Source organism: Gymnoscopelus braueri (genome assembly GCF_963280865.1).
Source record: "Gymnoscopelus braueri genome assembly, chromosome: 7".
In the NCBI taxonomy this organism is placed as follows: Eukaryota; Metazoa; Chordata; class Actinopteri; order Myctophiformes; family Myctophidae; genus Gymnoscopelus; species Gymnoscopelus braueri.
The window spans coordinates 52,670,150-52,695,154 of record NC_137608.1 but is presented as its reverse complement, the minus strand read 5'-3'; the positions used below and the strand labels follow the sequence as shown (position 1 = coordinate 52,695,154).

Sequence of the window (25,005 nt, the reverse complement as noted above, 5' to 3'; positions counted from 1 at the left end):
CAGGTTGGTCAGAATAACATTTTATTCACTAGAACAGGTTAAAGGTTGCAGCTTGATAAAGCCTGGCGCCCCAACAGTTCTAAACGTTGTATTCCTATCCTACTGGAGCAGATTTGGACTTTGGGTGTTAAATATATTATTTGACTAATCAGACTTAATATTTCTTAATGACATAATGTTTGAAATAACTCTAGGAGCATAAAATGACCCCAATCCATTTTTTTGGGGGGGTTTTGAACTACCCTAACATCCAAATCTGATCCAGTCGCATAGCTAAGTATCAGAAGTTTTGAACCGTTGGGGCCCGGGGCTCCAGACAACAACAGATATCGTTGCTTGTCGGGTGGAAAAACCTTGTATTTTATCATTATTTAAAAAAACGCTTTAAAACAGTGAAAATAGCCTCTTTACAAGTTCACCGCGTGTCGCGAGTCACGTCGCGTTGTGATCTTGTAGATCTGGTATTTTCACTAGTTTTGTGTGCGACAGCCTTGTATGATGAAGTATAAGGGCATTCATTTACCAAAGAAAAAACATAAAAAAGGTTGAAATACGGAGATCCCAGGTTTCCGCCCGGCAACAACTGATATGCAGCAATATTATGGAGCTGGAAATAAAGAACGTGAGGAAGAATGTGTTCCAAACTGATCAATCCATGTCAGACGCATGTCCAAAAAATGTTAAAAAAAAGAAGAAAAAAAAGAAAAGCGTCCGTGTGACAATAGTTTGATACAGTGATGTGCCTTAAAGGTCAGAGGTCAAACATATTTAAAGTAAAAAAAAAGAAAAGAGAAATCATTTGGCAAAGAAACAGCATGACATTTTATATTGTGCAATTCTTTTTTTTTCTGTGTCCTTTTTCTAGTTTTCTAGCTGAGCTGAGCTGAGTGCACACGTTGCTCCTCTCCTCTCCACTAGGGGGAGCGTATACAGACCAGACTGTTGCCTCCCACAATGTTCAAACGCTTCCGTCATACAGTCTGTCCGTCTGTCTGTCTGTCTGTCTGTCTGTCTGTCTGTCTGTCTGTCTGTCTGTCTGTCTGTCTGTCTGTTCGTCTGTCTGTCTATCTGTTCGTCTGTCTGTCAGTCTGTCTGTCATACAAAGTCTGTGCAAAGGAAGCTCTGGGAAACCATCCAGGAGTGAAGCGGACATGTCCCGCCTCTCTCTCCCCACCACTTCCGTTTCGTCTGTTGCAGTCGCGTAAAACGTGTCCTGACCGTCCCACTGTAAATCTAAAGAGTCGAGGCATATGTCTATAACTTGCTGCTTATCAGAAATGGGAATTCAAAAATATGTTTTAAAATATGTTTTCGAGAACGGAAATGACAAACAGAATGACAGCGTCCGTTCTCGCAGTAGTTCCAGACTCTATGTATAGCATTAAGGAGGTGTAGTTCCAGACTCTATGTATAGCATTAAGGAGGTGTAGTTCCAGACTCTATGTATAGCATTAAGGAGGTGTAGTTCCAGACTCTATGTATAGCATTAAGGAGGTGTAGTTCCAGACTCTATGTATAGCATTAAGGAGGTGTAGTTCCAGACTCTATGTATAATATTAAGGAGGTGTAGTTCCAGACTCTATGTATAGCATTAAGGAGGTGTAGTTCCAGACTCTATGTATAGCATTAAGGAGGTGTAGTTCCAGACTCTATGTATAATATTAAGGAGGTGTAGTTCCAGACTCTATGTATAGCATTAAGGAGGTGTAGTTCCAGACTCTATGTATAGCATTAAGGAGGTGTAGTTCCAGACTCTATATAGCATTAAGGAGGTGTAGTTCCAGACTCTATATAGCATTAAGGAGGTGTAGTTCCAGACTCTATGTATAGCATTAAGGAGGTGTAGTTCCAGACTCTATATAGCATTAAGGAGGTGTAGTTCCAGACTCTATATAGCATTAAGGAGGTGTAGTTCCAGACTCTATGTATAGCATTAAGGAGGTGTAGTTCCAGACTCTATGTATAGCATTAAGGAGGTGTAGTTCCAGACTCTATGTATAGCGTTCAGAGATTTGAAAGATTGTGGAATAGTTCTCTGGCTTTACGCGACACACTTTAGCACCGAACCTGAAACTGAAGGGATTTCTGTACCAGCGTCTCAATCAGGGTTCCATAACTCCCAGATGAAGTGAGGTGGAAGAAGGCGGAGGGTGTGTGACGCGTTGCCGTGCAGAACGAACGGTACAGAAATGACTGGTCAACGTCGGTGAGAATGAGGTATGCAGATGCAGGGGCCAGGAACACAGAGGTCCATAATCAGATTTGTCCATGCAATGAAAAAAACAGCACAATTATCACAATTCTATGTGTGTGTGTGTGTGTGTGTGTGTGTGTGTGTGTGTGTGTGTCCCTTAACCCATTAAGACCTGAGGCGATTCTTTAAAAAAATCTAAATCCTAACAGTTTTTGGAAAAGAATCTAAAAAAATTTTTTTCACGATTTTTCAAAAATAGCAGATCTACAAGTTCATAGCGCGGCACTCGGTGCCGCGCTATGAACTTGTATATCTGCTATTTTTGAATAGCCAAAGACATCTAAAGTGACACAGATGCGTTCCAGGTATTAATGGGTTAAGCAATGTGATATGTCTACAGGCTCATACTTAGAGAGAATGGTATTATAAAATGGATCAGTCGTGATCCTTAGGGGTGTGCCGATACACTAATTTCACCAAACGATACGATACGATATTTGGCTCACAACTTCGATACGATTTCGATACGATACGCACTTTTTTATTATGAAAATATATGGGGGAGAAAAAATGCAAACAAATAATTCTGTTTTTGCATTATTCAGACGCAAACTTGTAGCTTTTCAGCTACAATAGCCGTTTTGAATCCAAATAGGGCAATAGTGTGACACCTGACCCAAAAAAAAACAACATGTTGTCACCCTTTTCACCTCGGGGCTGTTTGCATGACTGATTATTATTATTGTAAAAAAAAAAAAAAAAAAAAAAAAACCTTTTTTTTTTTTTTTCAAAACGATATTTTTTTTTTCCAAAACGATACATATCGTCACGAAAACGTATCGCGATATATCGCGGGACGATATATCGGCACACCCTGATCCTAGTTAAAACGATGGCAACATGAATGACAACGGTTATCACATAAAGGGTTAATGTGATTGAGCGCCAGTGACGCCGAAAATAGGCGATCTACAAGCGGTCGTCAGCTTAAAGATCTGCTATTTTCGCTGAGCGACCCCCCGCGTGCAACGAAGCGTTATCGCGTCCCTTAACCTGTATCTTTGGCCTGAGAGAACGCAAGGCAATGTACATCTGTGTTGAGGTTGGTGAGCTGACATACGTCTAGACATGTCACAATTAATACATAATCTACTATTATTTTTACATAATCGTCATAATAGCTTCCATGTTGATTTTTTTTTCATACATTGGCAAAACATCTTCCAAATATAGCAGAAATAGCAGATCTACAAGCTCACGGCGAGCTTGTGGATCGGCCATGTCCACTATTTTAAAACATGTTGAAAGTAAAAAGCTTTACATTTCGTTGTATATTTAAAGTTATTTGTCCTATCTGCCCGGGGCAAGTTTCGTTTAAGAGACAAACATAAATCTAATTTGTATTTACTGTATTATATTCCAATGTTCAACGGCAAAAACACAATTACTATTTAAATCGCAATAATTCGTGTGACAATGAACGGTCAAGTAAAACGTGACAAAATCCTGTTCACGTCTTTCTGAGGCAGGAGGGGAGAAGATTATGAAAGAGATTATTATAAAGGATGAAATATTGAATATGGATGGAGAGAGATGGGGAATGGCGGGAGGAGGAGGTTAAAAACCTAAATCATACCCCGTAGCACGACGGTATCGCTTGAAAAAAGTCGGTTATTTTTCGTCAAGTGACACCGTCGTACTATGAAATATACATATAAACGCGGTGTAAGATTTGCGAGTCAAGAAGAGATGCCAATAAATACAGCAGGACACTGGAGAAACGTGAGTTATGAATGAACGAGGAATTCCTTTTCTTTAAAAAAAAAAAAGAAAGAAAAACAACTAACAACGTAAAAAATAAAATAAAAAAAAACACATTTTCCACAAAGACCCCATATCTTCTATTCTCCGTGGTGGTCTTTTCCCCTGAATATTAGCTTGTATTTTTTTTTCCTTTCTTTTGTTTTGTTTTCTCGGTTCCGTGTCATTTTAAAGTCAGTGGCTCTGAGTTCTTGTCACTATAGTCCAGCGATCCTGAGGGTGAAGAAAAGTTTATGAACAAAAAACAAAAAAAACATCTTAAAACGTCTCTGCGTTCAGGTGAATCAAAGAGCCAGGTCCACTACCAATGCCCAGGTGTCTCTCTATCTCCCTCTCTCTCTCTCAGGGGGCTGGTTTGTAGGACAGTGTTCTCCGTTCCCCATTGGTTGACCGGTTGAGGCCGTCAGACAGAGCTGTCCATTCATTGGCTGCTGTCCAGCCTATCGGCTCTCTCTAAAGGACCACTCAGCAGCAGGGAAGCCCCACCCCCCCTTGGAGCGTCTTCCCTTTATAACTGTGTGTGTGTGTGTGTGTGTGTGGCAGCACACCGTCTTCTGTCACCACTAGGGGGCAGAGTTGGACATGGAGTCCACCGAGTTCACACTGGAAGACTGCAGGCGGCTGTGACCGATGGACACCTCTGGGTGCTGAGAGAGAGAGAGAGAGAGAGAGAGAGAGGGGTGTTACTGTGTGTGTGTGTGTGTGTGTGTGTGTGTGTGTGTGTGTGTGTGTGTGTGTGTGTGTGTGTGTGTGTGTGTGTGTGTGTGTGTGTGTGTGTGTGTGCTTGTATTTACTATACTTGCCAAATGTCCCCACAAGTTATTTTGACAAACATTTTAAAATGGTTCAAATATGATCGCAACTGTAATAACACCTGCTAAAAGCTGACTATAATGCATTTTTACTTCATACTTCATTATACTGTTATGAAGCATTATGAGCAGGAGTGCACATAACTTTTTAGGTCTAGTACTCAGAAGAGCACCTGGAGATGTGACTTGGTGGGCACCAAATAAATGGTCCCGTCCCGTTTTGTCAGGGGGGGGGGGGGGGGGGGGGGGGGGGTGCTGCGCGAGAAAAAAGGACGCTCTGCTTCCAAATTCAGCCGTTTTTTGCCGGGTTTTTTTTCTCACGCCGTTTGGTGAACCCACCAAGGTTGGTGCCCTGTGCTGCGCTGCTTTTATCCACCAGACGTTCATGGCATATTTTACACCATTACGGTGCGTTCATCATCGGTGACGAGTGCCTCTAACAGCCGCTGCTGGCGAGTCGCAGTGTGTCTGTGTGTGAGGATGCGAGGCAACACTCACACAATCACGTGCAGCATGCGTCCCCTCTCCCCCTGCGCCTAATGGCTGTACATGGGGCCGACGCGTGCTTTAGCGTGATTGTGTGAGTGTGGCTTCAGGAAGTAAATTCCTAGCCTCGATCTCCAGGCTTTTATTTTTTAGTTTTGCTAAAAAATAAAAGCTTGGAAATTCCTGTCCCAGCTGTTGGTACGCAAAAGCGCCTCACGTCGTCTGATGTGCCGCGCATTATTAATTTTGGGTGCGCATGCGCACCTGCGCATCAGTTATGTGCACCCCTGATTATGAGTTCTTATAACTGTCATTACAGTCATTACACAGTGTTATAAGCAGAGTAACAACTATTTAAAGGCCAGGAATACAGCTGTTCATATTTACACTGTGCGTGCGTGTGTGTGCGTGCGTGCGTGTGTTTTTTCTTACATGCCTCCTGAAGATTCTGTCCAGCAGGCTTCGTCGGGGGGGCTCGGGGGGCGTGTTCCAGTCCAGGTCTGGAGGTCTGGTCCCCTGAGGTCCAAACAGGTTCAGATCACTGAAACACTCTGTCTCTATCATCTACAGAGAGAGAGATTTTACAATTTAGGCATTTAGCAGACACTCTTATTCAGAGAGACTTACAAGTGTGAGATTAGAATAAACAGAGTAAACACACACACACACACACACACACACACACACACACACACACACACACACACACACACACACACACACACACAGACAGACAGACAGACAGACAGACAGACAGACAGACACACACACACACACACCTCAGTCTGCCATGGGATGGACACACAGCCGGTGGTGAACTTGGAGTAGAAGTCGTTGTCAGTTTGGTCCAGATTGACTCCTTTGACTGTAGAGAACTGTTCTATGTCCAGAACGTCCTTACAGTACACCGCCCGGGGCTGAGAGAGAGAGAGAGAGAGAGAGAGAGACCACACAAACAACAACATTAATTAAAAAACAACTGAAAACTAAGGTGTCATTATGAGCTTAATGTCCTCAAAGTCACGCATCCAACAACTGAGCATGTTGGACCTTCTGTTCCAGAGATAATGGCCAAAACGTCTTGAAAACGGCCACTATCGCCGACTGTATTTTGGCTTATCTTTAATAACACAGGCTAGGAAGGTCGAAACTAGACAAACTAGACACCTGAGTAAAGTTCACTTTGAGCTGCATCCAATGCATCCACCGCCATTTCTGTCGGCCTTACCGTTAAGGCCGCTAGAGGCAGTTGGATTTTTTTTGGGGGGGGGGGGAATAGATTTTTTCCCCTTTTTTTTTCTTTTCACAGAACCCAAGGTTCGGCCCCAATTAGCATAGATGTTGGGCCCAGCCCGGGCCCAAAATCGGTCGGGTAGGGCCGGGTTCGGGCAGAATTTGAGAGCTCTAATCAATGAAGTCATCATCTGCAGCATCGCTTGGAAGAGCAACCTGTGGAACGGCAGTTCCGCTATTTTTGGACAATTTCTGATATTCTCTGCCTATAGAATGTCATCATGCCCCCAAACTGGGGACAACGGCAGGTTTGCAGTGGGTTAGGGTTAGGGTTAGGGGGGGTTCAAACTCACATCAGGGACAAAGGAAGGGTCCATGATGCCGGCCTCCAGCCTCTTGAAGTTGATGTTCTTGAAGAAACAGTGAGCCTTCACGTCGGCCGCTCCGTCCGCCCCACAGCCCAGCCTCTGCTTGGGGTCTTTGGTCAGCAGCTGGACGGACGGACGGACGGGGGTCCCAGAGGAAAGGAGAAGCTTCGTTAAGACCTTAACATATTAGCTTTTCTATCGTCACCGTCAGGTGAAAACCTCACATGTCCAAAACTGTTACTTTTCAGGATTAAAAATAGATCTGCTGAACTACAATGCGATGCGTTTAGAGCTTGTAGATCAGCTATTTACGCTACTTTTGTGTGACACTGTAGTACCATGAACTGTGGCATTTATTTTATGAAAAAAAAAACATGAAGTTAAAATGTGGAGATAAGAGTTCTCTGACGCTTTTCTATTCTACTCTATTCCATTATATTCTATTATATTCCATTATATTCCATTCCATTATATTCTATTCTATTTCATTCATTTTTATTCTGTTAACCCATTCAAACCGGGAACGCATCTGTGTAACCACCTTATCCATATTTTACACTTTGGCTATTCAAAAATAGCAGATCTACAAGCTCATAGCGCAGCACCGAGTGCTGCGCTATGAGCTTGTAGATCTGCTATTTTTTGAAAAATCTTGAACATTTTTGCAAATCTTTGAATATGTATATTCTTTAAAGCGAACATTTGTAACTCAAATCTTTGCTTCTGGGGGGTCCCTGGAACAAATTATTTTGAGATGGGGGTCCGTGGACAAATACATATCATTTTGGGGGTCGTTGACAAGCAAGATTTTGAGAACCACTATTATTATACAGTAGCAACATACGTTTAAAAAAAAAAAAACTGTTTTGGGATTTAGAAGACATTTCCGGATTGAATGGGTTAATTAACCCATTGAGACCTGAGGCCCATTCTAAAAACGCCTTCTAAATCCTGACCTCAGTTTTCTGAAAAACTTCTAATATGTATTAAAAAATTACAACATTAGCAACAAGAACCCCAAAAGGGGTTCCCGTCCTGAAAGGTATAGTTACAAATAGGGGCTCCCGCCCAAAATGGGTTAAATTCTATTCTATTCAGATTGATCTATGATTACAGCATCAAATCAATTCATTCTTCCATCAGACCACCCCTCCCTCCCTCCATCCCTCCCTCCCCTCCTCCTCACCACTCTACAGATGGCCTTGGTGTCTTCAGTAAACTTGTCGTTGTACTCCTCCTGTCCCTCCTGGACCCTCTTCTCCACCTCCTCTCTCTTCACTCGCTCCTTGCGTGCGCGGAACGGCGAGCGTCCGGCGGTCATCTCGTAGACCAGGCAGCCCAGACCCCACCAGTCTGGACTCATACCGTACTTCTCGTTGTTGATCACCTCAGGAGCTACAGAGGGGAGAAGAAGAGTCATGGACCGTACACATTTTTTTTTTATTGGATCTTGTTTAGTCGATACACTTATTTGTTTTAGCTCATGCTCATTTGATTTAGCTATTTTGTCTCATCTGTTTAAGGAAATAGGTAGCTGATATATTGCACTTTTACCTTAGCGCTAGGTATACTCTTGGTTGCTTGTTTTTGCAGAAAATGCACTAAAGACTTCTGGTGATTAGTAGTTTTCGTTCCCTACCTATGTTGAATACACTTATTGTAAGTCGCTTTGGATAAAAGCGTCTGCTAAATGACTGTAATGTAATGTAATGTAATGTAATGTACATGTCATAGTTCATAGGTCACAGTTCATAAAAGGTTTGCCCTTTTAGTGTCCTTTTTTGACCTTTGACGTTCACTGAATGAAAAGAAAAAAGGTTCCAATAACATCTGTGGAGCAACAAACCCCGTTAAGCTGGTTCAACTAGAGCAGGGGCTCTCAAACGTCTTCATACCACGACCCCATATTATGTGGTGGAAAGTAACTAAGTACATTTACTTAAGTACTGTACTTAAGTACAATTTTGAGGTATTTGTACTTTACTTGAGTATTTCCAATTTCCAATACTTTTACTTCTACTCCACTACATCTCAGAGGCAAATATTGTACTTTTACTCCACTACAATTATTTGAAAACTTTAGTTACTAGTTACTTTTCAGATATAAACTATGATATAATGAAACATACATTAACCACTTTAACCCTATTTTATACATAGGCTATTTGAAAATAGCAGATCTACAAGCTCACAACGCGTCGCATCGCGACGCGTTGTGAGCTTGTAGATCGGCTATTTTCAAATATTTAGTACTTTTACTTTTGGTACTTTAAGTACATTTTGATGCCAATACTTTTGTACTTTTACTCGAGTACATTTTTAATTCTGGACTTTTACTTGTAACAGAGTATTTTTATATTGCAGTATTGGTACTTTTACTTAAGTAAAGAATTGTAGTACTTTTTCCACCACTGCCATATTATGTGCGAGCCGCTCGGTAATGTTACATCGCGATTTAATGAAATTTTAATCCGCGAGGGTACAGATGGAACCAAATGGACCCGTGGTCCATGTATTTGTACCATCCGCTCATATTGAACATAGGTCCTAAGTAAATCATTTATGAACATGCAAGGGTGGTCGTCCTCTTCACCGGGACGACCTCACTTTTTTTTCCCCTCTTTTTTTTTTACCGTTTCCAGAAAAAAAAAATGTTTTTGATTGCCGATGCATGACCCCAACGGCACCTTCCCATGACCCTACTTTGGGTCGCGACCCATAGTTTGAGAACCGCTGATAGAGCATTGGTTCTCAAAGTGGGGTCCGGGGACCCCCAGGGGTCCTTGACATGAAAAAGCTTGAGGACCACTAGAATACACACATGATACTGTATTCTCACTCCAACACACATCCAACTTTTTCATGTCAAGGACCCCCAAAATGATATGTATTTGGCTGCAGACCCCCAACTAAAAAAAAATTTGTGCCAGAGATTTTTCAAAATTCAGCAGATATACAAGCTCATAGCGCGGCACTCGCAGCGCTATGAGCTTGGAGATCTGCTATTTTTGAATAGCCAAAGTATAAAGTAATGGTTAAAGTGGTTAAAATGATTGTGATTAACACATTTTACTGGGGAACCCCTGGAACCTCCTCCAAGGACCCCTGGGGGTCCCCGGACCCCACTTTGAGAACCAATGATGTAGCCAACAGTAAAACATCCCGTCTCACCCATGTAGCCGACAGTCCCCACTCTGCCTCTGATAGGTTCTCCTTCAGGCACTTTGATGGCCAGACCCAGGTCTGAGATGCGGATGTGTCCTACAGTACAAGCAGAGCAAAGGCCACAAGTCAGACACAAACAACAGCACTAGTTCAGTCACATTTCATCTCAACATCTGAATGTCAGGATTCAACAGGAGTGTTTTTGGGCGGTGAAACCGCCCCTATAAGTGAGGTTTGGAAAAATGTACAAATATCCTGCGCTGTGAAACCGCCCCTATAAGTGAGGTTTGGAAATTTGTACAATTATCCTGCACCGTGATTGGCCAATCACAATCTATTCAGGACTGTGATTGGCCAGTGTCACATGACACATGTGCATAGCCCTATATAAGAAACCATAACTTGAAAAAAAACATAAATTGGTTTTTTTCAAGTTATGGTTTCGTCCATCATAAAGAGTGTTTCAATAAATGTATTTATCTTTTGTACATGATTGGTTGACTCCATTCAGTATTGTGATTAGCTAGCAAGACACCGCCCACTTCACACAGGGTGTGATATTTTTTCTAAATAAAGTATTATTAGCATGATCACAGATACTGTACAAAGCAACATGTACTCCATAGGAGTCACTTCAGAGTAGGATTGCAGACAGATGTTGAACTCACCGTTGTCATCTAAGAGGATGTTCTCTGGTTTCAGGTCCCTGGAATTAACAGAGGGGTGAGTGAGAGTGTTTTTAATAATAATAATAATAATGATGATAATAATCTCATATTGATATAGCACTTTTCTAAGTATCCAAAGACGCTTTACATGGGGGGGGGGGACACACTAAGGAAAGGCTAAGACAAAAGGTCATTACACACCGGCGATTATGCGAATATACGCAAAATTCTGACCCGTTCCGAATAATTAAAAGACGTTTTTTCGTTTTTTCGCTCCGTGGAAGCTTGCATTGACTTTATAAGGTTTTTAAAAAATACGTATTATTCGCATGAAAAAATCGCCCCCGGTGTGTAATGACCTTAAGGAATAAAATCAATAAAAACAGTGGAACGGTAAAACAGGGGGATCTGGAGTTAGCTGGGAAAAGCCATATAGAAGATGTGGGTTTTGAGAGAGGTTTGAAAGGTTTGGAGGGTGGGGGGTGGGGGGGGGCTTCTCTGATAGTAATGGGGAGTGCATTGCCCTATGGCCCCAGGTACGGTATGTGGTCTCTGGTCCATTATCACCCTGTGATGATCCCACAATGGTTTCACGGTTTATTTTTGACCGACCGCAGCAAAGTTCAACCACTTAACCCTACAGTATGCTGGGTTAACCAGCTCATATACTAGTGGCTTTCCAGCTTCCGCTCTATTAAATAGCCGATCTACAAGCTAACATAGATGGGCTATTTTTCGCTACATAATACTCCATACCTGTACACTATGTTCTATAGATCTACATACCTGTACACTATGTTCTATAGATCTACATACCTGTACACTATGGTTCTATAGATACACTATGGTTCTATAGATCTACATACCTGTACACTATGGTTCTATAGATCTACATACCTGTACACTATGTTCTATAGATCTACATACCTGTACACTATGTTCTATAGATCTACATACCTGTACACTATGTTCTATAGATCTACATACCTGTACACTATGTTCTATAGATCTACATACCTGTAGACTATGTTCTATAGATCTACATACCTGTAGACTATGTTCTATAGATCTACATACCTGTACACTATGTTCTATAGATCTACATACCTGTACACTATGTTCTATAGATCTACATACCTGTACACTATGTTCTATAGATCTACATACCTGTACACTATGTTCTATAGATCTACATACCTGTACACTATGTTCTATAGATCTACATACCTGTACACTATGTTCTATAGATCTACATACCTGTACACTATGTTCTCTCTGTGCAGGTGGTTGAGTCCACAGCAGATCTGAGCAGCGTAGAACTGGACTCGGTCCTTCTCAAAGCCCGGGGTCCCCATGCTGTAGATGTGGAACTTCAGGTCTCCTCCGTTCATGATGGTGAGGACCAGACACAGAGCGTCTTTAGTCTCATAGGCGTACGCCAGGCTCACCTGGGAGGAGGGGGGGGGGGAGGGGGGACAGGACCACAGAGAGAGGAGAGAGACATGTTAAAGCTGCACTACGCAGTTGTTCGACCCCAGATTTTGAACCCAGGGTCACCCACTGAGATAATAGAGCCTGCCTGTTTGCTCTGGGGAACAAATTCAAACAAGAAACAGTATCGTGTAGGGATGTGCCGATGTATCGTCCCGCGATATATCGCGATACGTTTTCGTGACGATATGTATCGTTTTTGAGAGAAAATAAATATCGTTTTGAATTTTTAATTTTTAATTATTTTTTTTACAATAATAATAATCAGGCATACAAACAGCCCCGAGGTGGAAAGGGTGACAACATGTGTTTTTTTTTCGGGTCAGGTGTCACACTATTGCCCTATTTGGATTCAAAACGGCTATTGTAGCTGAAAAGCTACAAGTTTGCATGTCTGAATAATGCAAAAACAGAATTATTTGTTTGCATTTGCTTTTCCCCTCCCCCATATATTTTCATAATAAAAAAGTGCCATATATCGTACCGTATCGATATCGTATCGCCCAATCTCGTGAGCCCAATATCGTATCGTATCGTTTCATGAAATTAGTGTATCGGCACACCCCTACTGTAGTATCGTGTCAAACCTGTTTGACACAGCTTTTAAACATCTATAATATATTGTCTCTGTCGTGTGCAAAACTGTTACCTTTCAGGATTCAAATTCAAAAATATCAAAAGTAGCAGATCTACAAGCTCTAAACTACTACTTTTGATGCTTTTGTGTGACGCTGTAGTATGATCAAGTAGGGCAATTTACAAAGAAAAAAGTTACTATGGAGATAAGAGGTTTCTGATACATGATCAGAAACTGATAACGATATATTATTATAATTTAGACCTTTAGTTGTTGTTGGGGTATTTGTCACTGTAGATTTGCACATAATATGTCAAATCTGTCCATTTTAGCCATCCTAAACTATGGAGAAGTGGAGAAGTGCTATTAATACAGTTATAGGGTTAAGTGTCTTGCTCAAGGACACATAGACTGGGTGGACCGGGGGACGAATCGGCAACCTTCAGATTACCAAACAGCCTGGCTATTCAAAATGAGCAGATATACAAGCACACATCTTCTCTTCTGGGTGTCCCTGGGCACAAAACGCTTTCAGCTGGGGGTCCGCGGCCAAATACATATCATTTTGGGGGTCCTTGACATGAAGAAGTTTGAGAACCACTGACATTATAGCAACATGAGTGTTTCAGAAAACTGTTGAGAAGATTTAGAAGACATTTGTAGATTTGTAGGACTGAATGGGGTTAAACTCACCACAAATCTGCTGTTGACCTTCTCTAGGATCTGCTTCTCGTTCAGAGCCATGGACTCTCCTTTCCTCTTCTTGATCCTCTTCTTCTCCAGCTTCTTACAGGCGTACATCTTCCCCGTCGCTCTGACCTGACAGGCACACACCTAAGACACACACACACACACACACACACACACACACACACACACACGTTATCAAATGTAGCTCAATATCAGAAACGACACTGAGTCACATAGCTGACAGAATCGCCAGGGTGATTTGTTTATTTGTGACCCACCGCCATGAACAGACAGTCATTGAAATAGTTTTCATGTCATATGAAAGCAGGGAATCATAGCTACACATTGACATATTGGTTGTGCAGTTTGACCCACCAGTTTAGAAAATAAGGCTTATAAACACCTCAGATGCTATCCCACAATGCATTGTTCTCACATGGGGGGACCCTAAAGGTCTTTTTGGAACACAGTTCTCACATGACGCGGTCTATAATTTGCCTGGGAATTCCAATACAAAAAATAACTCTGGGGTAGTGGGAGTGACATCAGGACTTCGGTACTCTTATTATGTATTTCATATTTAGAATAGAACATGTTGGAAAGGGTAAATGATCTCCGCTCGTGGGCTTCATGTGTCCAGTTTTAGGGACGGCCCCCCGTCTGCCGTTCATATCCCATATCCCGGAGGGACTGTGACAATAGCGTTGCGTTGCTATGGAAATGGCAATCAGTCGTGGCTTCTGGGTGTGGAGCTGTGGACTGTCCAGTTTTATGACGTCTGAACCTCTTCACACACTAACCAGGTTTCTTTCATTCATCATCATCATCATCATCATCATCATCATCATCAGGGCTACAACTATTGATTATTCCATAGATAGTTTTGATTAATCTAATAAGCGTGTTTATATACGTATACCTGTAGTAAAATAGTCAAAATAGTCGATCTACAAACTCAAGACGCGTCGCTATGTGATGCGCTGTGAGCTTGTAGATCGGCTATTTTAACTATTTTTTGACATTTCTTTAAGCTTTTCACTTATAATGTCACGCCCAAAACGGGATTGATTATTATTCTACTATTTTACTAAATTAGCGATTGCTCATTTAACTGTTGCACCCTAATGGTCTTCATCATCATCTTCATCATCATCATGTCTTACCTCTCCAAAGCCTCCCTTTCCCAGCACTCTGTACTGTCTGAACGTGTCCTTAGTGACGGGCTGTCTGACAGAGCACAGAGCAGAGGAAGACGTTAGCACACACACACATACAGATACACACACACACATACAGATACACACACACAGATACACACACACGTCCGTATCGTATCGATCGGCACAGAGACATTATCTGCAAAACTCAATACCGCCATGAGGGCTACGGTTACAGACAGGATAAAGATCTCTGATACAGCCTCTACACTCTCCAGATACACACACACACACACACACACACACACACACACACACACACACACACACACACACACACACACACACACACACACACACACACACACACACACACACACACACACACACACACACACACACACACACACACACACACACACACACACACACACACACACAAAACAGCAAGTGAACTTAAATATGCTTTTCAATAGTTATATATGACTGTACTGTAGGCCTACCATACTGTATGTAATAGTGTATACAGTCCTACCATACTGTATGTAATAGTGTATACAGTCCTACCATACTGTATGTAATAGTGTATACAGTCCTACCATACTGTATGTAATAGTGTATACAGTCCTACCATACTGTATGTAATAGTGTATAAAGGCCTACTTTACCTCTCCAACATCTTCCACTGTAGGAAGCGATCAAAGTACATGCTGTTCTGGTAGTCCAGGAACGGAGCTTCACTCAGGTAGGCATGGAGGGCCCTGTTCCAAACACAAACAACAACACTCAGGTAGGCATGGAGGGCCCTGTTCCAAACAGAAACAACAACACTCAGTCTGTCACTGTGCAGTAGGGGCGGAAATTGGTAGGTACCTGACGATTCAATTCGATTCCGATTCTGAGGGCTACGATTCAATTAAATTGCGGTTATTGCGATTGGCGATGAATTTACTTCCGTTATCTTTTATTGATAATAAAAACTAATGGAAGAGATGTGTCACTGTCAGCTGGAAGGTTATATTTGCCAACATCAACAATTGCAGAAAACCAACAAAAAAGTCATTTTTTGTAAAAATAATACTGACTTATAACAAAGGCTTCTCAATATTCTGATAACCAACCAAAATATGTCTGCTGCTCTGCGCAATTAGCGATATGATAATAATAATCGATTCCATAATGTCTGAATCGCTAATTGCTGAATCGGACGATTATATTTTCCACCCCTACTGTGCAGGTACGGGAACGTTTATCACACTGAATCTCAAAGTGGGGTCCTTGGGGGGTGGGGGGTGGGGGGGGTTCGCGTCTGCGCCCTGTGGGTACAGACTGTCCAGTATTGGACATGTATAAACATGTATTCTACTATGCTGCCACCAAAACGTGGAAGGACCTAACAAAATACACAAAGGAGCTGGACTCCCTACAGCCAAATACACAAAGTAACATAAAAGGATTCCTTTCGTCAAAATACAAGTGAACATAGTTTCCCAACTCAGGGGTCTTCAACATTTTCAGGCCAAGGACCCCCTAGCTGAGAGAGAGATGAAGCAGGGACCCCCTCTATATCGTATAAAATTGTGTTTCAGATTCAACATTTTTTGTTTACGTGGTCTGCCCTTTTTCCCCTCTACACCTATACCTCTTTGCCAAAAATATCAGATCTACAAGCTCACAACGCCTCGCAGCGCGAGGCGTTGTGAGCTTGTAGATCTGCTATTTTTGGCTAATGTTCTCCTCAGAATAGGGATGCTAGGGTTCAAGTGGTTAATAAGGTAAAATAAAAAAATCCTATCACACAAAGATTTGGCGGACCCCCTGTAGTAACTCTGAGGACCCCCTAGGGGTCCCGCACCCCCTGTTGAAGACCCCTGGTTTAACTACTTGAACACCTTGTTAGTAGAATCCTCTGAGCTCCGCCCCCCCCCACCCCTACTTTCTCTGTAAATATACCTTATGATTCTACTGAGCTTTATTACACTATGTTTTGTATTGTATTGTACTATCTGTATTACTGATGAATTGAGCACAAAGGACCACAATGGAAACAAGGCCCCTGGGGCTTTTTGTGTAACCTACTACTAGCATAACTTTTAGCCTAACCTTTTAGCATGACCTTTGTACTGTACTACCTGTACTGTTAATACGCGTGTTGATAAAGTATTCATTCAATCGATCAATCAAAGATTTTGTTGCATGTGGTTGCAACATTGGTCTGGACTGAGCTGTACATGTGAACAGTGGTCAGCACCAGAGCATGTGAGCGGCAGGGGCGGCCTTTCCTATGTTTCACCCGTTTCAATTGAAACGGGCCCCGAACCTCAGGGGGCCCCCGAATTTTCTTGAAAAAATACAATTTTAGATTTTTTTCGCAAACAAAATCCGCAAATTCCGCAAACAAAATCGGGGTGACCGTGTTTTGGGGATTTATTATTATTATTTTTTTGGGGGGTGGGGGGGGGGGTTGCATAGGGGGCCACATATTAGCTCTTGAAACGGGCCCCCAGATCACTAAGGCCGCCCCTGGTGAGCGGAGCAGGTGGAAATGCCGTACGGCGCTCCAGGGGGCTGGTTTCACGCTCGCTATTCGCTCACGTTGACTCCCCCCGCACTCCGCTCCCCGTCGCTCACGTTGATTTGCGCACCTCTCGCTCCATGCTCCGCTCAAACCGGGTCGCTCAACAGTAAAAAATAAATAAATAAAAATAAAGTAGAAATTCTAATGAAATCTCGGTGCGCTGTGCACTGCTGGATGTCTGTGTGTCTCTGAGTCCGTGCAACCGGGCATGCTCAAACATTGGGTGCGCGGCAGGCGGTCCTCGCTCTGAGTAGCGCTCCAACCTTTTTATAAACCAGCTCCACGCTCACGTCAAAATCGCGTCGCTCCACTCCTCGCTCCGCTCCGCTCACATGCTCTGGTCAGCACACACACACAACACTGTACATAACACTGTACACAACCCATTAGGGTTTGTCTGGTTCCATGTGTATCCTCTCTGAGCTAAATGAAGGCTGAGGATTTCACTGTGTAGAATAATAATACATGTGAGAGGTTATGTATGTTGCATGATGAAGGATAAAGATGAGTTGAGGGCTTCACACAATCTGAGCTCTGTGTTGAATGACAAATGTGGATTATCTGTCATCTAATCTCTCAAGAACAGACTCAGAGCTGCGCTACTGAATCTGTCGAGAGCCCGGTTCAGAACGGGTGCGCGTTAGCTTACAAGTGGGCGTGCCTTCAGATCAGGAAGCTGGCCGCGCTTTACCCAATCAAATGTAGTGGGCGGGATTTACTGTCTGTGCGCTCCCTTCCCACTGAAAACAAACCGAAACTCGTTTAACAATAGCGTCCTTGGAGCAGACAAAACCACGGAAAGATATTCACATTTTAACTTGCTCTTTCATCATAGAAACAAGTGGGCTTATAACCAAAACGATCCATGTTCTCTGGGAGAAGTGGTGTTAGTGTTCCGTGTAGAAATATTGTTAGTGGGAATGAAAACATAAGCGCACCAGCGGAAGTGGAGCGCTGAGGGCAGACCAAAATCCCGGTTTCCTTGCGGCACGGGTGCTCCGTTCAGCTCGTCCAGAGCCAAGTGAAAGAGTAAAAAACAGCAGAGGGCGCTGTTTTCCTTTTATTTGGCGATGGGTTCCCAGATTGTCTGTCATCTAACTCTAACTGTCACTAAAAGATTATCTGTCATCTACTGTAACTAACTGTCATCTAACTCTAATTATCACTAAAGATGATCTGTCTATCTAACTCTAACTGAAAGAAAGACAGAAAGTATGATGGATGGTCGGCTCACGTTCGACTAGTCGCTGAAGATCTCCTTACAGGGGCTGAGCTCCAGGTTGTCTCTGCACTGGTCTGCATAGACCTCTGCTACCGGCACACACTCTGAGGACTACACACACACACACACACACACACAACACACACACACACACACACCCACACACACACACACACACACACACACACACACACACAGGTTTGTATTACATATCTATTGACTTCCTCTCTAATGAGGAATAGGCAGAACAAACAGTCCTCGTAAACTTTGTTCAAGTCTTCATTAACTGTGTGCTTGCATTGTGTTGCCATGTCCTTCAGTACATCATGCATTGTGTTGCCATGTCCTTCAGTACATCATGCATTGTGTTGCCATGTCCTTCAGTACATCATGTATTATGGAGATTGTCATTAAGCATTAACACAATGTTATTATCTCTGTTGTCGGGTAGAAACCTCACATCTCCATTTTTTTTTTGGTAAATTAATGCCCTGCTTCACGTATATGAGTATCGCACAAAAACAGTGAAAATAGCAGATCTACAAGCTCACAACATGTCGCGATGCGATTGGGCAGGGTTGTAATGGATCCAATGTAGTTATTATTTACGTAGTCACAAACTCTTGTAATATTTCTAAAAACTATTTACACTACCTGTGTGACAATGTAGTGTTTAATTTAAGACAAATAAATGGAGATCAGTTTCTGACCAACAGCAACGACATAATGTAAAAACTATATAATCAAGAAACGGTGTAAGTGAGCATAAAGGACTTTGTTTCTGTCAGGAAAACACATACATGGATAAAGACACTCATAGAGGAGAAGATATATTTATTGAACATAAAATGAGCAATATATTTATTATGGTTTGGCGATGAATTTGGATCTGCTTTTAGGTACTCTGATAAAGAGCTTTTAGGTACTCTGATAAAGAGCTTTTAGGTACTCTGATAAAGAGCTTTTAGGTACTCTGATAAAGAGCTTTTAGGTACTCTGATAAAGAGCTTTTAGGTACTCTGATAAAGAGCTTTTAGGTACTCTGATAAAGAGCTTTTAGGTACTCTGATAAAGAGCTTTTAGGTACTCTGATAAAGAGCTTTTAGGTACTCTGATAAAGAGCTTTTAGGTACTCTGATAAAGAGCTTTTAGGTACTCTGATAAAGAGCTTTTAGGTACTCTGATAAAGAGCTTTTAGGTACTCTGATAAAGAGCTTTTAGGTACTCTGATAAAGAGCTTTTAGGTACTCTGATAAAGAGCTTTTAGGTACTCTGATAAAGAGCTTTTAGGTACTCTGATAAAGCGCATTTCCCAACCAGGGGACTCAGAATCCCTCCTATAGTACATAAACAGCAGATCCAAAAACAACAGGTGGTAGCATGGGGTGGTGGAGGGTGAGACAGGTGGTAGCATGGGTGGTGGAGGGTGAGACAGGTGGTAGCATGGGGTGGTGGAGGGTGAGACAGGTGGTAGCATGGGGTGGTGGAGGGTGAGACAGGTGGCAGGTGGTAGCATGGGGTGGTGGAGGGTGAGACAGGTGGTACTATGGGGTGGTGGAGGGTGAGACAGGTGGTAGCGTGGGGTGGTGGAGGGTGAGACAGGTGGTAGCATGGGGTGGTGGAGGGTGAGACAGGTGGTAGCATGGGGTGGTGGAGGGTGAGACAGGTGGTAGCATGGGGTGGTGGAGGGTGAGACAGGTGGTAGCATGGGTGGTGGAGGGTGAGACAGGTGGTGGCATGGGGTGGTGGAGGGTGAGACAGGTGGTATAGCATGGGGTGGTGGAGGGTGAGACAGGTGGTAGCATGGGGTGGTGGAGGGTGAGACAGGTGGTAGCATGGGGTGGTGGAGGGTGAGACAGGTGGTAGCATGGGGGGGTGGAGGGTGAGACAGGTGGTAGCATGGGGTGGAGGGTGAGACAGGTGGTAGCATGGGGTGGTGGAGGGTGAGACAGGTGGTAGCATGGGGTGGCGGAGGGTGAGACAGGGGTGGCATGGGGGGCTGGGGTGGCGGAGGGTGAGACAGGTGGTAAGCATGGGGTGGGTGGAGGGTGAGACAGGTGGTGGCATGGGGTGGTGGAGGGTGAGACAGGTGGTAGCATGGGTGGTGGAGGGTGAGACAGGTGGTAGCATGGGGTGGTGGAGGGTGAGACAGGTGGAGCAGCAACAGTGTGTGTGCAGCAAAAGCAAGCAGAATGAGAAGTGCAACCTTCCAGCTTAAATAGAGCGGTATGAGTGAAATGAGTGTTGTGATTGGATGAGTGGATGAGTAGGTGGAGCTGACGTGTGATTGGATGAGTGGATGAGTAGGTGGAGCTGACGTGGTCCAATGGTAGGCCACCAACAACTGCACTGTGTTCCCTGACAGAACTTGCTCTGTGACAGGCGCGACGCTCATACAATATCTCCATATTCCCACTTTTTATGTTTTTTGGTAAATTAATGCCCTACTTCATCATGGTACAGCATTGCACAAAAACTTAAAATAGCATATCTTCAAGCTGACGTTGAGAGCTTGTAGATCGGCTATTTTCGCTATTTTAATTGGAAAAACATGACAAATAATAATAAAGGAACGGTCTTGGATGCCTTACCTCTTTAGAGAGGAAGGTCTTGATGATCTGGTCTCCTCGACTCTTCCTCTTCTCGTCAGGCTGGACCTCGTAGTCTTCCTGAAACGACACAATGAGTCACACGTTAAAGCAGGAATTCATGACATTTATCATGTCTTGCCGGGGATTTGAACCCGGCACCACGGCCAAAATGTCTACTGCTGGGGACGGGGATGGTTACTTTATCAATGTCTATCCCACTATCCATGGTATGGTGGTTGTTGGCAAATTGGTGATTATCTGGGGCACTCTATCACTTCCATTTAACCCATTAAGACCAGGAACGCATCTGTGTCAATTCTAGATTTCTTTGGCTATTCCAAAAATAGCAGATCTACAAGCTCAAGCAATGAGCTTGTAGATCTGCTATTTATATTTTTAATCTTGAAAATGTGTGCAAATATATATTTTAAAGCGAACATTTGTAACTCAAATCTTTGCTTCATGGGGGTCCCTGGAACAAAACATTTTCAGATGGGGGTCCGTGGCCAAATAAGTATCTAGAAGTCTTTTCTAAATCCCAACAGTATGTTGCTATATCAGTGGTACTATGTATTTGGCCGCGAACCCCCATCTCAAAATATGTCGTTCAGGGACCCCCAGAAGCACAGATCGGAGTAAAAATATGTCAATGGTTTAAAATGATAATAGCAGATCCACAAGCTCATAGCTATGAGCTTGTGGATCTGCTATTTTTGAATAGTCAAAGAAATCTAAAATGACACAGATGTGTTCCCGGTCTTTAATGGGTTAATTCCTACAGACGATCAAAAGGTGGATCACGTTGGCTTCAGCTGATGGTCAACGTTGAAGCGATGTGAGCATGAAGAAGACATTACATTCAGGTTCCTTGTTTCTACAGCTAGTTGGCAGGTAATTCAAGTCAAAAGCTTCATCAGAACGACATTATGATAAATACATCAAAATACAAGAGAATAAATATATAAACCCTCAGTAATATCTAACACATAATGAAGCAGAATGATGGATGGCCACCACTAGGACTCTTTGGAATAGCGGCCCTGGCGTTACATATACACTAATGCACTTGGAACGGGAGAGAAAAAAAGTCTTCCTCCCATTCCGTATGGAAGTGGTAGGTTTTCGGGTTCTTTGCTTCGCATATTTTGACGTAAACTTTGTACGTTTGTAAGTATGAACGTTTGTGCTTAACACTCTTGAAAACATAACATTGCATGTGGGTTTGTCCGCCATAGAAGCCGTGAAGGGAGCTGACAGGCTCTACTTGATGTCAATAAATCAAGTTACCTTGATAATTAAGGTAATTGATTTATTGACATCAAGAAGGGCCATAAAATTCCTCCTCTTTTTGGCATCTGCCACTTGAATTAAGGCTCAATTCAAGTGGCAGATGCCCAAAAGAGGAAAATTGTGTGATTTTGTTCATAATTTATTTATTTATATTTGAATTATTATTTTTAAGGGGCATGTCATGTGGTCTACGTGCACAGCCTTTGTGATCTACTGGTAGACCTACCTTTTGGGCACCCATGATCTAAATAATTGCGATTATGTAATAATTAACACACACATCAAAATATCACATTTGCTGTGTTTCTAAGAAAGAGGGTGCCATAATAATGCACAGTAAAACCATGAAGTGTTAAAGTGTAATAATAATAAAAGTCCATTAGGATCCATCCAGTTACATAAAACAGAGGGAGGTTCTGACACCAGTCTCTTTCTATCAATGGGACACAATGTGACCCTATGGTTGCCTGGCAACCTCACAGAAAACACGGCGGGATTCCGAGAGGTCCTGGAGTGTCCCAGCGTGTCACACCAGCGTCACCAGCTTTCCATCACATGCACACACATACACACACACACACACACACACGCACAGATTAGACAAAAACTTTGCTTTCAAATGCACCAGTGTTCTTCTTTTTGTTTAAAAAAACAACAACACATCAGTACACATGAGGAGGTTTAACTGACTCCACAGAGATGTGTGTGTGTGTGAGTGTGTGTAACTAAGAGTGAGAGAAATGTGGTGCAACCGTTGATTTACTCAGGCTATCACAGGTTAAGGAGAAAGTACAAACACACGCACACTCCTCGGGGGGGTTAGCCAAAGGGAAAAGGAGACGCCCCTTTGGAAGCAGAGGTCTCTCTCTCTCTCTCTCTCTCTCTCTCTCTCTCTCTCTCCTCTCTCTCTCTCTCTCTCTCTCTCTCTCTCTCTCTCTCTCTCTCTCTCTCTCTCTCTCTCTCTCTCTCTCTCTCTCTCTCTCTCTCTCTCTCTCTCTCTCTCTCTCTCTCTCTCTCTCTCTCTCTCTCTTCTCCTCTCTTCTCTCTCCTCTCTCTCTCTCTCTCTCTCTCTCTCTCTCTCTCTCTCTCTCTCTCTCTCTGCGGCGCTGAACAAACAGTGTTGGCCAACAGTGTTGATATAAATATAAAGCATGTTTCATTGAGTCTCTATTGAAGTCTCAACACACTGACACACATCCACCTGCTCATGGTTTCATCCAGAGTGTGATAGCAGGTTATTTAGAGAGATGCTAAGGTTCCTGGTTTACCCTGTGATCCTATAGTTTGAAATTGTTCTGTTCTTTAATTTGTTCTTTAATTAATAGTCTCAGTCAGTGAAGAAAGACGCTGTAACTTGTTCAATCATCTCTAAACGTCACTAGGGGTCAGTGTAGGTCAAACTGACTCTTCTCCTACTTTAAACCTGGTGTCCTTATGTTGTCCATGATGACATTATAGGAGAAAGAAATAAACCAAGATAACACTAGAAATGCTGCAGAAATTCACAATGAATGTCTTTACATTTCCACCCCCAAAACGTCTAAATTTTTCACACATTTTCGGAAATAGCTAAGATAGCGAGTTATTTACCAGCTCACAACACATTATATCGCTTGTAGTCTGCTTGTAGACTGTTTTTCACAGTGCATCACTTTGTGCCGTGCTGTGAGCTTGTACATCTGCCATTTTTTTAACACTACAGTCCGGCCATCACACCTATACGTCACACCGCCGATCCGACCTGGGGTCCTGGCACAAAACATTTTCACTTTCTGTCGCAATCCTGAACCGTAAGAGACTCTGCCAGTCATCACATGACTAATGAATCACAGTGACATGCTTTTATTTGGCGTTATCGGGTTTGTTATGGTTATGTCTGAGTCAGAGTGACGTGGCCGTGGTCCGCCTCTTTCATTCTTATTAATATAGGATGTAAGAAGTGCAATTGAACTTTTGCGCTCCATTAACCCATTGATACCTGGGAACGCATCTGTGTCACTTTAGATGTCTTCGGCTATTCAAAAACAGCAGATATACAAGCTCCATAGCGCTGGCACCGAGTGCCGCGCTACGAGCTTGTATATCTGCTATTTTTGAAAAATCTTGAAAAAAAATGTTTCGATTTTTTTCAAAAAACTGTTAAAATTTTGAAAACATTTAAAAAAATCGCCTCAGGTCTTAATGGGTTAATAGAATGTTATTATTAACAAGTGAATGAAACAGCGTCTTCTGCTCGTTTCCTCTCGAAAACAAAGCAATGCAAGTCTCTCCCAAATCCCCCCAAAAAAAGTCATTACTCGAGTCGAGGCGAATCCGGAAGGAGTTTGGCAACATTGGAGATGATGGAGGTTCCCATATAAACGGATGGAATAAACAGACTTACTGTACGGCCAGAACACACAGCTGTGTGGAAACCAGGCCTTAAGTGGTTACGCTTAGACTGATTATTAAGACCTGTATCGCTGCTGTCGGGTGTTTTTTTTGCATAAGTGAACGCTCTACCTGATCGTACTACAGCGTCACGCAAAAGCATCAAATGTAGCAGATCTGCAAGCTTTTTGAGCTTGCAGATCTGCTACATTTGATGCTTTTGAATTTGAATCCTGAAAAGTAACAGTTTTGGACATATGAGGTTTCCACCCGACAGAGACCATATACTTAT

The 25,005-nt window shown here is 42.8% G+C and overlaps 1 protein-coding gene and 1 long non-coding RNA gene across 4 annotated transcripts; both read right to left on the bottom strand.

Annotated features, from left to right (window-relative positions):
• On the bottom strand, nt 1–2,072 carry LOC308088007. Its single transcript, XR_013933399.1, has 2 exons — nt 1,991–2,072; nt 1–1,956 (listed from the first exon to the last, which is right to left on the bottom strand). It is a non-coding gene; the product is annotated as an uncharacterized lncRNA (long non-coding RNA).
• Nucleotides 2,073–3,072: 1,000 nt separating this feature from the next.
• On the bottom strand, nt 3,073–15,423 carry grk5l (G protein-coupled receptor kinase 5 like). Of its 3 annotated transcripts, none has more exons than XM_080432309.1 (11): nt 15,331–15,417; nt 14,669–14,732; nt 13,509–13,649; nt 12,005–12,195; nt 10,748–10,785; nt 10,086–10,175; nt 8,101–8,309; nt 6,900–7,037; nt 6,093–6,230; nt 5,750–5,877; nt 3,073–4,662 (listed from the first exon to the last, which is right to left on the bottom strand). In XM_080432309.1, exons 1-11 carry the CDS (start codon nt 15,369–15,371, stop codon nt 4,614–4,616), a joined length of 1,227 nt encoding a protein of 408 aa, XP_080288435.1. In that variant the 5' UTR covers nt 15,372–15,417; the 3' UTR covers nt 3,073–4,613. The 3 variants fall into 3 exon arrangements, with proteins under 3 accessions (XP_080288435.1, XP_080288434.1, XP_080288436.1); XM_080432308.1 differs by having other exon boundaries at nt 3,074–4,662; nt 5,746–5,877; XM_080432310.1 differs by having other exon boundaries at nt 3,076–4,662; nt 5,746–5,877; nt 14,669–14,728; nt 15,331–15,423.
• Between the last annotated feature and the right edge of the window lie 9,582 nt (nt 15,424–25,005).

Excerpts from the sequence above, each read along its gene's own strand:
- grk5l (XM_080432308.1), bottom strand. The coding sequence starts at position 15,371 with ATGTACTTTGATCGCTTCCTACAGTGGAAGATGTTGGAGAG. Across the intron at positions 10,786-12,004 it reads AGAGAGAACATAGTGTACAG|GGACCTGAAACCAGAGAACA; the intron begins GTATGTAGATCT and ends TGTTAATTCCAG. Across the intron at positions 4,663-5,745 it reads ACAGAATCTTCAGGAGGCAT|CACCCAGAGGTGTCCATCGG; the intron begins GTAAGAAAAAAC and ends TCTCTCTCTCAG.